This window comes from Gopherus evgoodei, chromosome 17, assembly GCF_007399415.2.
Source record: "Gopherus evgoodei ecotype Sinaloan lineage chromosome 17, rGopEvg1_v1.p, whole genome shotgun sequence".
Taxonomy (NCBI): Eukaryota; Metazoa; Chordata; order Testudines; family Testudinidae; genus Gopherus; species Gopherus evgoodei.
The window spans coordinates 358,491-373,455 of record NC_044338.1 but is presented as its reverse complement, the minus strand read 5'-3'; the positions used below and the strand labels follow the sequence as shown (position 1 = coordinate 373,455).

At 39.8% G+C, this 14,965-nt stretch overlaps 1 protein-coding gene across 1 annotated transcript in view; it reads left to right on the top strand.

Annotated features, from left to right (window-relative positions):
• Window positions 1-214: 214 nt before the first annotated feature.
• The window catches only part of MYO1C (myosin IC), a 143,953-nt gene continuing 129,202 nt past the window's right edge, over window positions 215-14,965 (top strand). Inside the window, exon 1 of the mRNA XM_030536234.1 lies at window positions 215-331. Within this exon, the coding sequence (XP_030392094.1) occupies window positions 257-331 (75 nt within the window). The 5' untranslated portion in view covers window positions 215-256. The remainder of the gene's footprint in view (window positions 332-14,965) is intronic.

Here is a 14,965-nt window from a genome sequence, read left to right as displayed (position 1 = left end):
ACATAAATTAATGATTCCTGGAACTGTCTTGACTCACTGTAACAATCCAGAATTTAGTGGAAACTAGTGCTTGAACTTAATTGTAGTTTGAGCTCACACCTACATTTAGTGTAAATACAAGGATTCAGCTCTTCCGCTCACAGTAGGCTTCTGGACCAAAGAATTTACTCAATCCATTGTTTCATAGAATACTGTTCCTTGATGTCAGCACCCTCCTCTAAAGGACAGAGAAATCTACTAACTTAGTTCTGGAAAGATGGAACTGCAAATTGAGTACATTCCCACAGGAGAAATCATCCGTGTGGTCAGTCAGAATGGAGAATGCAAGACTGTAAGCCTGTGTTTCTTATTGTTCTCTTTTCTCTTCTTGCTTTGGAGTTAATTATTTTCAAAATGAGCAATCTAGTCACCACTGTTCTGAGTTCAGGAGAAAAGTTAATGTGAGAAGGCTAATGAGGCTACTGCAAAGACTCCTAATTAGAATGAGTGTGACCATCTTTTAAATAGAAATTTTTAAACTGAGCAGCAGTATAAAAGAAGAGTGTAATTGAGAATTAAGGAAATGGCAGAAGTGTTCAAAACAGTATTGTATGAGTACACCACACTTAGCATGATTTGTAATTGGTATGGCCCAGGAGCACTTAGTTGGTGCATTAGAATTTGGGAAAAGATTTATAAAAAAATAATTGAAAGGAAGAAAACTAGTTTTAAAAATAATACTGTCCAGCCTCATAGATATTAATTGCCCATCTTGCCACCGGATTCATGTCAGAAATTTCATCCAAAAATTAGTAAATACTGAAGAGTGGAAAATAGAGGTAGAACACAAAAACAACAAGGAGTCCGGTGGCACCTTAAAGGCTAACAGATTTATTTGGGCATAAGCTTTCGTGGGTAAAAAACCTCACTTTTACCCATGAAAGCTTATGCTCAAATAAATCTGTTAGTCTTTCAGGTGCCACCGGACTCCTTGTTGTTTTTTTGGATACAGACTAACAGGGCTACATCCTGATAGAGGTAGAACAATGCATCAAGAAAAATAAGATGAAAATTGTCAGCATCTTGGTGAACTGGGTTTCCGATCTAGTTACTTCATGACCACTTCATTTAATTATGTTTAGAATCCTGTGTATATGTGCATTGCTAATGGAGAGTCAGTGTTGGGTGGGTTTTTACCTGTAGCTTAACACACAAGTAGAGTTAAATGTTCCTGAGAGCATTTAAACTCTGCATTGTTTTTAAAAAGGCTACAAAATATATTTTCTCTCACTCTTTAGGCTGCCATGTGAACAGAACATCTTTGTTGTATTTAGACTGTATTCAAAGTATTCAGTTTTCTAATATCTCTGTAAATTTCACAGAAAGGACCTAAAATAAAATGGGCAATTCCGGAAGGTTAAGGCCTACAGCATAATTTTATCTTGATTTCTGAAGGTCAAGTAACAAATCTTTTTTTCCTTTACTGTCAAGATATGCCTTGAGTAGGAAATTGCAGTTGTCAGTTTTACTGGATTAAGAATACACTGCACCTAGTTATAGGGTGTTTTTTCTTTCAAGTGAATAAATCTCACTTCTAAAATAAATTGACATTTCACTCCTTCACATTTCTGTATTAGTTTTTGTTTGTACTGTCTAGAGCTACTCAGGACACAATTGTGAATTATATGAATTATTTCTAGTCATTTAAGCCAAATAATTTCACACTTAAATGCAGCTATGTACATATGTCCCTGGCTGTCTATTTTAGGTGCTTGTATGGCTTCCATTACTATAGTATCTGAGTGCCTTATGAGAATAAATACATTAAAGATTTTAGCAACCCTGTGAGGTAGGGAACTACCAAAGAGGATGGAGCTAGGCTGTTCTCAGTGGTGGCAGATGACAAAACAAGAAGCAATGGTCTCAAGTTGCAGTGGGGGAGGTTTAGGTTGGATATTAGGAAAAGCTATTTCACTAGGAGGGTGGTGAAGCACTGGAATGGGTTACCTGGGGAAGTGTTCGAATCTCCATCCTTAGAGGTTTTTAAGGCCCAGCTTGACAAAGCCCTGACTGGGATGATTTAGTTGAGGTTGGTCCTGCTTTGAGCAGGGGGTTGGATTAGATGACCTCCTGAGGTCCCTTCCAACCCTGAGAGTCTGATTCTATACAGTTATCCCCATTTTATAGAGACAAAATTGAGGCACAAAAAGAGGCTAAGTGACTTGCCCAAGGTAACACAGGAAGCCTTTGGTGGAGCAGAGAACTGAACCTGTCTCTCATATCCCAGGCTAATGCCCTAACCGCTGGACCATCCTTTCTGTCTTAATACCTCTCTGTATGCAGTAATATGTAAAAATAACTTTCCATTTCCCTACGTGTAGTATTCAAGCTTTTTTTTACTCAGGCCTTGATTTTACTCTAAATTTCTGTGATTGGTTTTGCAGTTATTAAATATCTTTGCAATACTGATTGCACAAATGCTTTGTGCTAAGCAGTTGCATTCTGAAGCAAGCATAGTCTGTTACTCTAGTTTCCTTTCACTACCATTTTACTAAGCAATTTAAAACTTCCATATGAAAACTGGTGAGCATAACTGCCTTACAGATTGCACAAACATTCATTAAGTAAAACTTCCCTGACCCCCATAAGAAATCCTATACCTCTGGCTTGCCAGATTGTCATGCTGCAGACACCATTAGTCTTTCCCATCATCCTTTTAAATGGCCTGCAAGTTGCGTTACCATAATGCATAATGCATCGGACAAAGTGGGTATTCACCCACGAAAGTTCATGCTCCAATACATCTGTTAGTCTATAAGGTGCCACAGGACTCTTTGCTGCTTTTACAGATTCACACTAACATGGCTACCCCTCTGATACTTGATTACCATCTGTGTGGCAGCAGAGGATGTTGGCTGGACTGGATGGTCTCTCCCAAAGAGAGAGGTTCACTCAGGTCTTCGCCTGAATGATAGGTACGTACCTACATCTTGGGATAGGATGCAAAAGAAAAGCTGTTAGTTCAGCTATTTAAAAAAAGTTTAAAATATTCATTAAAACTGCATAAAACAATAATTTGCTAACTTGAGAACAGCATCTGTTATGGAGAAACTTTTGTGCCAGAAACTATAGAATAGGTGACTCGGCAGTCTTGTACAGCAACAGTTGAAGAGGGTGCTGTGAGTGGCACGATATTCTTTTCTACAAAACCCAGACTTGTTAGCATGGCTGTGCTGAACGGTTTTGGAAATAAAATGGTTCTCACAGTGTTTAGCTTCACTATTTCACCGTGAAATGATGTAGGCTGCTAGAGTTTATAGGTCTATAGAGTTTCTTGTAGCCTTGTCATTGGCCTGCAGTCAGCTCTGCCTCCTTACCTTTCCCCTAGTACCTGTACAGGGAGAAAGTGAAGCTGAGCTGGAGTTAACTCATTGCTTGCTAGTGATCAGGTAGGGCCTTTACACCCTGTCTTACAATCTGATGGCTGGTTGGTTGATACCTGATCACTAGCAAGCAATGAGTTAACTCCAGCTCAGCTTCACTTTCTCCCTGTACAGGTACTAGGGGAAAGGTAAGGAGGCAGAGCTGACTGCAGGCCAATGACAAGGCTACAAGAAACTCTATAGACCTATAAACTCTAGCAGCCTACAAGGTGCCACTACATGTTGTCATGGCGACTGAACTTGCTTCTCAGTAAGAGAGATGAAGGTCCTTCCATAATAAGGATGAGGCCTGTTGGCAGACAGTAAGGATCAACTTGGACCAGCACTATACTGGTTACTCTCTATGGTTGTCTGTCTAACATTTTCACTGTTACAAAATATACATAAGCATTTAAAAAGAAACACAAAAGAAAACACAAATATGGGGTGTGGTAGGTCCTACATGTAAACAAAGCTGATCATGTAAGTACCCAGTTTTGTTGTCTTGGTTTTCTTGTCTACATTATTTTGCTTGCCTTGAATTCTTTTAGTTGGAGATGAAATAATCAATTTAGAAATATGTGGGAAACTCATGATCTAAAAGCTGGTGAAGATATGATTTCTGTTTTTGTGGTATAAGTATTTTGGAGAACACACTCTTACAAGGATATTCAGCATTTGAAAGCATTCTGGAAAATCTGATCTTGGTTTTAAAGAACAGAGATTGAGAGAATCACGAAGACTTTGTGGTTTGGGGTATCAGAATCTGCTTTCATTATAGATTGGGAATCTGTTCTCATTGTTTGGGAATACAGGTGTAGATGTTATGGGGAACATGCTGTCATTGTGAGGTAAGAGAAGAGAGATTTAGCGTGCTATGAAGAACCTGTCCTTAGTCTTAAGTAATAAAAAAAAACCACACGCACTCATCCATTTACTTGTCATTGTTCTGTTTCTTCATCATACAAAACAAGATTTGTGACAACACATTTATAGCGCCATCTACAAAGAAACAAAAGCAAAAAAGATTTCCACTCACAGGAAGTGTGTTGTAAAGCTCTGTCTTTCTCCTTAGTCGTTCCAAAAAAGAGACTGAAATCGCAAGAATGAGATGCGTGTGTAGAAAGTGCCTAGTAAAATGGGGTCCTGGGCCAGGACTAGAGCTCCTAGTGCTGTGATAATACAAATATAAATAATATATTAGGGAATGGGAGTAGGATGAATACAACAAACACAATTACTCTTATGTAGTTCCTTATCTTATGTCCTTTCATTCCCCATCCCTATAAAACAAGATTCCATATTGAAGGGAGAAATGCCAAGTAATGAAAAATTGAAATGGCCTTTCCTTGAATGGCAGCCTGGAGATATGCAACTAAAATCAACCTTGGAAGAGAACCATAGGGCAAACTAGGAATTAATAAAAAGGGACGAGATGAGAACCACACAGAAATTGTCATCACCTGACCCTTAAGTGTGGAAATTTGTGTGTGCCAACAATTGAAAAAGAGGGTCATTTTTTTTTAGAACACATGGAATTGCATTTGGAACTAGATCTTCACTCTAGTCTACATCATAAGCAATTCCTACTGTTTTTAAAAGAAGAAATACAGATCCTTTTAAACTAAAGCTATGTATTTAGCTAGAAGAGAAAAGGAAAGCTTTTAGACTAGAGCTCCTAAATCACTTAGACTTTTAAATGGCAAAATAAAATTTTTATAACAAAATAAATGAAAATTTACCTGCCAAGATCTGAACTGTCAACCCATAGTTTGTTTGCATTTTTTTACAAGAGAATGTCTATTTACCCTTTTAAAAGAAGGTCCAACTTGCCAACAAGGTGCCACTTCTGTTAGAGTGACGGATTAATCCTGCATGGTGTGCACAAGTAGTTGATGCTGCCTCCAGCATGTGGTATAGTGCGGTCAGGACATGGGGAACATAATGCTATTTTTGACACAGGGTGGGATGCAATGATGTCGCCTGATGTGTGACTAACACAGCACAGTGTTATCTGGCTCTCACAACATTTTCTGTGCTCTCTTCCAGGCTACTTATATGCATGGAACACCTTCTCTGAATCGATTCATAAGCCCAAACCTATTCCTTCTACATATTCTTCCTCAAGACTCACTCTGCCACAGTACTTAATAAATCAGCTGATTTAATGATGACTTTGGGGTAGATTAGGATAGTTGGCACTTTAATTTTAAATGTTTGTATGTGTATATAAAATTGTACATTTGACAGTATCCTTTCACCTTTTGTATGTCACTTTTCTTCTACAGCTGTAAGCTCTTCAGGGCAGGACTGTTATTTATTTGCATTATTGTAGTATCTAGGAGCCCCAGTTGTGAACCAGGACTCTGCTTAGCCACATTTTTTTCAGATTTATTTCAATTAACATCCATTCGATTTTAAGTCCATGTTTAGCTTGTAATACAATTGCATCTGATAGGAAAAAATTAACTTTGCAGTTAAGTTCTGCCCAAAATATCTGAGTATAAGAGCATTCCCAGAGCATATGCATAAAGTTTGCACCTGCTGAATCACTATGTCAACATTTGTCTGACTAGTTGGATCTGTTTTGAACAGTTGGAGAGGGATACAATGCATCCTCCATATGACTTTCTGTTGGATTAATCTTAAATGGAGTTTCAAGGAACAATTCAGTGCACTGGCTATATTTGTTTCCATTGGTTAGCAGGGTATCTCAGGAGGGAAAAATTCTCATGTTGCTTGCATATTATCAGAGATTGATAGAAATGATTTCATTATTAAGTACTGAATCCACCAGTATTATATTTTTTAAATATTATAATTATGGTGAGGAGATTTGGTGCAAGTGAGTGATGGGCTCTTTCAATGTCTTTCAAGTTCTGATCTGGGTGCAGAAAAAAAAGCGCGAGCAGTATGATGCATAAAAATTTCACAGACCTTCCTTTTCCCAGTCCCTCTGGGAGACCCACAATTCTCAGATAGTTTCTCCTTGATCTTCCCTCAAGATCATTAACCTTTTATTTTTTTTCAGGATTGAATAGTCCTTTCCTGTTTATATTCATAGTACGCACTGTGAGGAGATTCTGTTCTCAACTTCATCTAGTCTTGATGCCAAGCCTTGCAAATTAGCTTGATGTGTACTGGTAATACTTTTGATTTGTCATATCTTCAGATATTCTTCTCAAGGTAATTTGTTCACTTGAGATTTATTTTAGCCAGTCCATAATTTAATCTAGTCTCAGAGGGGCAGCCTCTCCCTTATCAGCTGTCTTGGCTGAGGCCTGGTCTACACTACGCATTTAAACTGAATTTAGCAGCGTTAAACCGATATAACCCTGCACCTGTCCACACAGTGAGGCCCTTTATATCGATATAAAGGGCTCTTTAAACTGGTTTCTGTACTCCTCCCCAACGAGAGGAGTAGCGCTGAAATCAGTATTGCCATGTCAGATTAAGGTTAGTGTGGCCACAAATCGACGGTATTGGCCTCTGGGCGGTATCCCACAGTGCACCATTGTGACCACTCTGGAAAGCTGTCTGAACTCGGATGCACTGGCCAGATAGACAGGAAAAGCCCTGCGAACTTTTGAATTTCATTTCCTGTTTGGCCAGAGTGGAGAGCTCACCAGCACAGGTGACCACGCAGAGCTCATCAGCACAGGTAACAATGCAGTCTCCTGAGAATCAAAAAAGAGCTCCAGCATGGACCGCACGGGAGGTACTGGATCTGATCGCTATATGGGGAGAGGATTCTGTGCTAACAGAACTCCGTTCCAAAAGACAAAATGAAAAAACATTTGAAAAAATTTCCAAGGCCGTGATGCAGAGAGGCCACACCAGGGACTCAGTACAGTGCCATGTGAAAGTTAAGAAGCTCAGACAAGCCTACCAGAAAACCAAAGAAGCAAATGGAAGGTCCGGGGCAGGGCCGAAAACATGCTGCTTCTACGCTGAGCTGCATGCAATTCTAAGGGGATCTGCCACCACTACCCCACCCCTGTCCGTGGATTCCGAGGTGGGGGTGGTAATCTCAACCATTGCTGAGGATTCTGTGGATGGGGAAGATGAGGAGGAGGAAGAGGAGGACAAGCTTGCAGAGAGCACACAGCACTTCGTTCTCCCCAACAGCCAGGAGCTTTTTCTCAGCCTGACAGAATTACCCTCCCAGCCCTCCCAAGCTGTAGAATAATATTTGTAGAATAATATCTGATGAAAATTAGATGGAGAAAGTGATTCATCTGCTGATGGATTTTAGAAGGTTGTGAAGAGAGCTGTAAACTGCGCAGCCACCATCCCCCTAGTGTCTCCCAGAAATCCTTATGCTTTTGGTAGATTGAAGGGGCATTGGCTGTGGTTATTCATTAGATTGGATTTCAGTAAGAACAATGTCCCCATGGTTATAGCTGACTGTTGGGTCCTGCATAATATATGTGAGGTAAAAGGGGAGAAAGTTACTGCCATGATAGAATGCAGAGGTGGAGTGGCTCTCTGCTGAGTTTGACATAATAGCCACTAGAAGAGCTCAACATGAAGTCTTGTAGTTGACAGAGGCTTTGATAGAGCACTTTAGCGTTCAGCGATGGTACTGTTCTGTTCTCTAGGCCTGGTGCTTTGGGTCCTGCTAGGAATTGTGTGGCACTTGTACATTTACACATACTGTGTACTTTGAGTATGGCTATGCATTCTGCAGTGTGTGTTGTGAACTAATAAAGATAATTTTATTCTCAAAACATAGAAAGGAGCACAAACACTGCCAGCTTAAGTGCAAGAGTGTAATAAGAAAAGCCAAAGAGGAGTTTGAAGAACGGCTAGCCAAAAACTCCAAAGGTAATAACAAAATGTTTTTTAAGTACATCAGAAGCAGGAAGCCTGCTAAACAACCAATGGGGCTCCTTGACGATCGAAATACAAAAGGAACGCTTAAAGACAATAAAGTAATTGTGGAGAAACTAAATGGATTCTTTGCTTCAGTCTTCACGGCTGAGCATGTTAGGGAGATTCCCAAACCTGAGCTGGCTTTTGTAGGTGACAAATCTGAGGAACTGTCACAGATTGAAGTGTCACTAGAGGAGGTTTGGAATTAATTGATCAACTTAAGATTAACAAGTCACCGGGACCAGATGGCATTCACCCAAGAGTTCTGAAAGAACTCAAATGTGAAGTTGCGGAACTATTAACTAAGATTTGTAACCTGTCCTTTAAATCGGCTTCGGTACCCAGTGACTGGAAGTTAGCTAATGTAACACCAATATTTAAAAAGGGCTCTAGAGGTGATCCCGGCAATTACAGACCAGTAAGTCTAATGTCGGTACCAGGCAAATTAGTACCAGGCAAATTAGTCTAATGTCGGTACCAGGCAAATTAGGCAAACAATAGTTAAGAATAAAATTGTCAGACACATAGAAAAACATAAACTGTTGAGCAATAGTCATCATGGTTTCTGTAAAGGGAAATCGTGTCTTACTAATCTATTAGAGTTCTTTGAAGGGGTCAACACACATGTGGACAAGGGGGATCCAGTGGACATAGTGTACTTAGATTTCCAGAAAGCTTTTGACAAAGTCCCTCACTAAAGGCTTTACGTAAATTAAGCTGTTATGGGATAAAAGGGAAGGTCCTTTCATGGACTGAGAACTGGATAAAAGACAGGGAACAAAGGGTAGGAATTAATGGTAAATTCTCAGAATGGAGAGGGGTAACTAGTGGTGTTCCCCAAGGGTCAGTCCTAGGACCAATTCTATTCAATTTATTCATAAATGATCTGGAGAAAGGGGTAAACAGTGAGGTGGCAAAGTTTACAGATGATACTAAACTACTCAAGATAGTTAAGACCAAAGCAGATTGTGAAGAACTTCAAAAAGATCTCACAAAACTAAGTGATTGGGCAACAAAATGGCAAATGAAATATAATGTGGATAAATGTCAAGTAATGCACATTGGAAAAAATAGCCCCAACTATACATACAATATGGTGGGGGCTAATCTAGCTACAACGAGTCAGGAAAAAGATCTTGGCGTCATCGTGGATAGTTCTCTGAAGATGTCCACGCAGTGCGCAGAGGCGGTCAAAAAAGCAAGCAGAATGTTAGGAATCATTAAAAAGGGGATAGAGAATAAGACTGAGAATATATTATTGCCCTTATATAAATCCATGGTACGCCCACATCTCGAACACTATGTACAGATATGGTCTCCTCACTTCAAAAGAGATATTCTAGCACTAGAAAAGGTTCAGAAGAGGGCAACTAAAATGATTAGGGGTTTGGAGAGGGTCCCATACAAGGAAAGATTAAAGAGGCTAGGCCTCTTCAGCTTGGAAAAGAGGAGACTAAGGGGGGATATGATAGAGGTATATAAAATCATGAGTGATGTGGAGAAAGTGGATAAGGAAAATTTATTTACTTATTCCCATAATACAAGAACTAGGGGTCACCAAATGAAATTAATAGGCAGCAGATTTAAAACAAATAAAAGGAAGTTCTTCTTCACACAGCGCACAGTCAACTTCTGGAATGCCTTACCTGAGGAGGTTGTGAAGGCTGGGACTATAACAATGTTTAAAAGGAACTGGATAAATTCATGGTGGCTAAGTCCATAAATGGTTGTTAGCCAGGATGGGTAAGGAATGGTGTCTCTAGCCTCTGCTCATCAGAGGATGGAGATGGATGGCAGGAGAGAGCTCATTTGATCATTGCCTGTTAGCTTCACTCCCTCTGGGGCACCTGGCATTGGCCACTGTCGGTAGACAGATACTGGGCTAGATGGACCTTTGGTCTGACCCGGTACGACAGTTCTTATGTTCTTATGTTATGTTCTTATGTAGGAATTTGAGTGCCAAAATCAGTGCCTGTTTTTTTATATATTGTTTTTCTGCAATGCAATACAAAGTTTAAGCATAACTTAACGGAATGGGACATTGAAATTGGAAAGGCAGAAAACACTTCTGTCAGTTTTGGTGCATAAATATAGTTCTGTGTGCCTACACACACACTGACCTGTGAGAACCATATCTGGCGTATGTGAAGCTGTGGTTTTCCTTGCTGTCCCCCCCCCCCCAGGTGGAGTAAGGATGTGGCACATTATGCCATGTGGTATGTTGGGGAGGGGGTAGGGAGCTCCTAGCATGGAGTTCTCTAAGAATAGAATGGAATGGAATGCTTGCGTAAATTGGGGCTTTTGTAATATCTACACAGATTAACATAAGGTACTTGCCCATTTTTCATGATTCTCAGGTGATTTTCTATACATTTCAAAGAGAGACGAACACAGTGATGTTACTATATTTACAGTTAATCTAAATGTTAATGTGTCCTTTTCATCTCTGAATCAATATCCATAGTGACAGACAGGAACTGTCTGTTTACATGACTAGTATTGAACAAGATATGAGTACACACATACACTTAGTATTACCTCTGGTTTCTAACAATATAGGTTTGCATTTCAAAGTTCTAGCTTATCTACTGTAGAATGGCCTTAATTAATATTTATACTGTTCTGACATCTCTCTAATGGTTGTATGTCCAGAAAACGTTAAGCATCCTTCATCACACTTTGTACAAGATTTGTTGTGATATAACAGTGGTTGCAAGAATGCTTTGCATGGTCATATTTTAATTAGATAACATCACAAGGGGGTTGGACTAGATGACTTTCTGAGGTCTCTTCCAACCCTCATCTTCTATGATTCTTCTGTGATCTTTTCCAAAGGACCATTGCCCCGTTCAATGCAAAGAATGGGAAGTTCTCAGTGAACAAGGCAGCTCTTCAATATTTTCTTTTACCCTTATTCAGTATGTGGTCCCATGTTGTATTTACAGCACATCACGCAAACCCTGCACTGAATAAGATTTTTTTAAATTTCTTCATCAGCTTTTCTGTGCCACTCATCCTAGTAAGTGTGTCTCACAGTCACTAATGAATTAATCTTCATGACACCACTATGAAAGAACCGAAACAGAAAAATTAAAGGCAAATTTTCAAGTGTGTACTAATGTAGGAGTGCTCCCAACTTGTAAATCCTGATTATGTTTTGGAGATGCTGAGCAGCCACAGTTTCCATTGATCGACTTACATTGGAGTGATGAGTGTTCAGTGCTTCTAAAAATCAGGCCATAGGTATCTAAAGTTGGACACAGAAAAATGTACATAGTTAGTGGCCACTTTTTCAAATTTGGGTTTAAGCAGCTTGCCTACTTTCATAAAGTGTGTGGTAGACATGGGAATAGAGCCAATTCTTTTGGGTCCCAGGCCAGAAATTTATGTGTAAGAGCATTTATGTTTAAAACTGAAATTTATGTCATCCCCTACCTAATTCACTACACATTCTTGAACAGGAGTCTCACATCTGATACCCTCACCCACTGAATGATCCTACATCACTTGTTGTCCATGTTGTGCACTAACTGAAGCAGATTGTATCATAATGTATACACACAAGGACATAGAATTAAGGTTGCATTGACAATCTTAATTCTGGCATTTTCTTGCATTTGAGTGTTTGACTTTGCAAGCTAATGTTATTCAAATTCAGTGAGTTTGTAGGGTTTTTTTTAATTATCTAGATCTAAAATAAAAGCAGCAAAAAAAACCCAAACACAATCCCAAATTCTAGCACATACCACTGCAAACTTATCTTTTTCATAGGTCTGTAACAGAGTTTGAACCTCTAGGCTCTTCAGATTCTCTGCACATACTGCTGCCACTTGTTTTAAAAGTAATCGTGTTAGCCGATTAACAGTACTGGTCAGTTATTCTGTCTCTGCACCAGCTGCTAGAAGGGGATACAATGCATAATTTGCAAGTAAATTCCGTAATTAAGTGCTAGACAACAGTGGAACATTGGGGATCAGTAGTTCTGGCTTCTCTTTTTGGCTTTGAGTGGGATGGGTTAAATTGCTAAAACGGGGAGAGGAGGGGGGCGGGAGCAGTGGCTCCTGGATGCTAATTTGTTTGTTCATCTCATGCTCCCAAAATTAAACTTTAACTTTAAGAAGGGCCAGATTCATATGTACACTGTTTCCCACTTTCCAGTGAAGCAAATCAGATAGAAAACCAGTTTAACTGGCTTGTTAGACCATATGGAATGTACCAGTGATTTGACCTTTAGCCTTTATCTGCTCTGATTGTGAAGAAACACTCAGGTCACATTTTGTAGGTTAACTCGCAGGTTTCCAAACTTTTGCCAGCACATCCCCATTTTAAAGAAGTATTTCCAGCTGGGACCTCAGACAGTGTGGAAGATGCCATTTTGCTCTACAGAATGGCGCCATCCACACATCATGATCTTGCATGCTCCATATGTACAATTCACTGCATGAATTATGCTATTTTCCTCAACAAAATGATGTCCTCTGCACAGTGTGACCTCGTACATATGGTGCATACAAGGTTGTGTTGGGCGGAGGGTGCCATTTTGTAAATAAAATGGCGTTGTCCATGCAGCATGTCGTCTCCCACACTCTACATGCAAGGGCACACTGTCCAGAGCAAAATGGCATCCTCCACACACTAGGGATTGCTGTGACCGCTTCTGCTGAAATGGGGTTGTGACCCACAGTTTGGGAACCACTGGTGTAACTGATGCAGTGTTGTCTGCCTCAGTTGGCAGAGATTCTGAAGCAAAAGCTCTGAAAGGGATAAATTGCACAATTAATTTCAATTAGGTGTTAATTGAAATGCCCAATACTAACTGTTTCACTGCTGATCAAATCATGGAGGAAAAGAGGTATAATATATACTATGAAGATGTGTTCAATCTATGGATGACAGCTCACTTGAGCAAAATGAGTGTGTGCTGCTTTGCAGTGATGTGTTGTTGACATGTTGGTCCCAGGCTATTAGAGACACAAGGTTGATGAGGTAATATCTCTTATTGGAACAACTTCTGTTGGTGAAAGAGACACACTTTTAAGCTTACACAGACCTCTTCAGGTCCTTGTAGTTGCCACTGCTTATTTTTTCCCCTAATCAAGAAGGATTCAAGCCCCAGTGCCTAACAGGGCCCAGCAGGGCATCTAAGCTCCTTAGGGGGGCATTGTGCCTGAGGAGCTCAGCAGAATGTGCAATAGATTATAGTATTCAAAAGACATTTGTATGTGGCATCTCAAGTAGGTGGAGCTTGGTTTGTGGATGGAACTTGAAGATATAATTTATTTCCCCCACTAAGATTTATGTGCACTTCACATCTGTGTGTGTATGTAGCATGCTGGGGAGGTGAGTGAATATCCCTGTTACTCCAAACAGCTGATGGCCACCTAAATGTAAGGGGGTGATTCCTCCCACTGACTTCAGTGAAGTTACACTAAAGCTTGATTTTGTCCAGGGGGCTTACCTGAGTTTATCCTGATGATGATTCATGCCCAGTAACAAGTCACTGGGGAGAAGAGGTAAAACTCTTTTCCATCTCCTTAGAAATTTTGCCTGTACACTTAAGAATGAGAGCACTCCCCAACAGAGGCTTTTCTAATAAATAAGCTAATGTTGTTTATATTATAGTAGTGTCATCAGTCCCAAATCAGAGTGTATCCCTATTGTGCTAGATGCTCTGTAAATGCAGAATGGGAAACTGGTTCTGTCCCAAAGAGTTTACAGTCTAATAGACAATACAACGGGATGGAGGGAAAACCAGAGGTACAGAGAGGTGAAGTGACTCATCTGAGATCACACTGTAGGTCAGTGTTAGATCTGGGAATAGAATCCAAGTCTCCTGACTCCCAGTCCTGTCTGGTATCTGCTGGACCAGTGATGCTGCTTCACTGCTTGTCTCTTATGTATGCAAAATAAGTGCCCAAGACTAGTATGAAAAACAGCCTGATGGTGGCTACGGAGGCTAGATTACAGTAGGTACAGCAACATCATCTACAGTCAGCCAGTTTGTGTAGCTCTTTGCGCAGTTCCGTGAGAAGAAAATTTTAAAATGACCCTTTTTCTCCTTTTAAACAAACCAAGCAAAAGAAGCACAGTCAGCGCCTCCCCTTTCATCCAGGCTTCTGTTCTCAAAGTTCTCATATATAAACCCTATGCTGTATGATCTTCATTGCAGAACAGATAAGAAATTTACTGGAAATTAGGGCTGTCAAGTGATTAAAAAATGTTATTGTGATTAATCGCATGGTTAATTGCTCTGTTAATAATATGCCATTTATTTAAATATTTGTTTTCTACATTTTCAAATATATTTCAATTACGACACACTACAAAGTGTACAGTGCTCACTTTATATTATTTTTTATTAAAAATATTTGGACTGTCAAAAAGAAACAAAAGAGAGAGTATTTTTCAATTCATCTAATACAAGTATTGTAGTGCAGTCTGTTTATCATGAAAGTTGAATTTACAAATGTAGAATTATGTACAAAAAACAACCACACTCAAAAATTAAACAATGTAAAACTTTGGAGCGAACAGATCCATTCAGTCCTCCTCCTTGTTCAGCCAGTTGCTCAGACAAACAAGTTTGTTTACATTTGCAGGAGGTAATGCTGCCTGCTTCTTGTTTACAATATCACTTGTAAGTGAGAACAGGTGTTCACATGGCACTGTTGTAGCTAGGGTTACCAGAT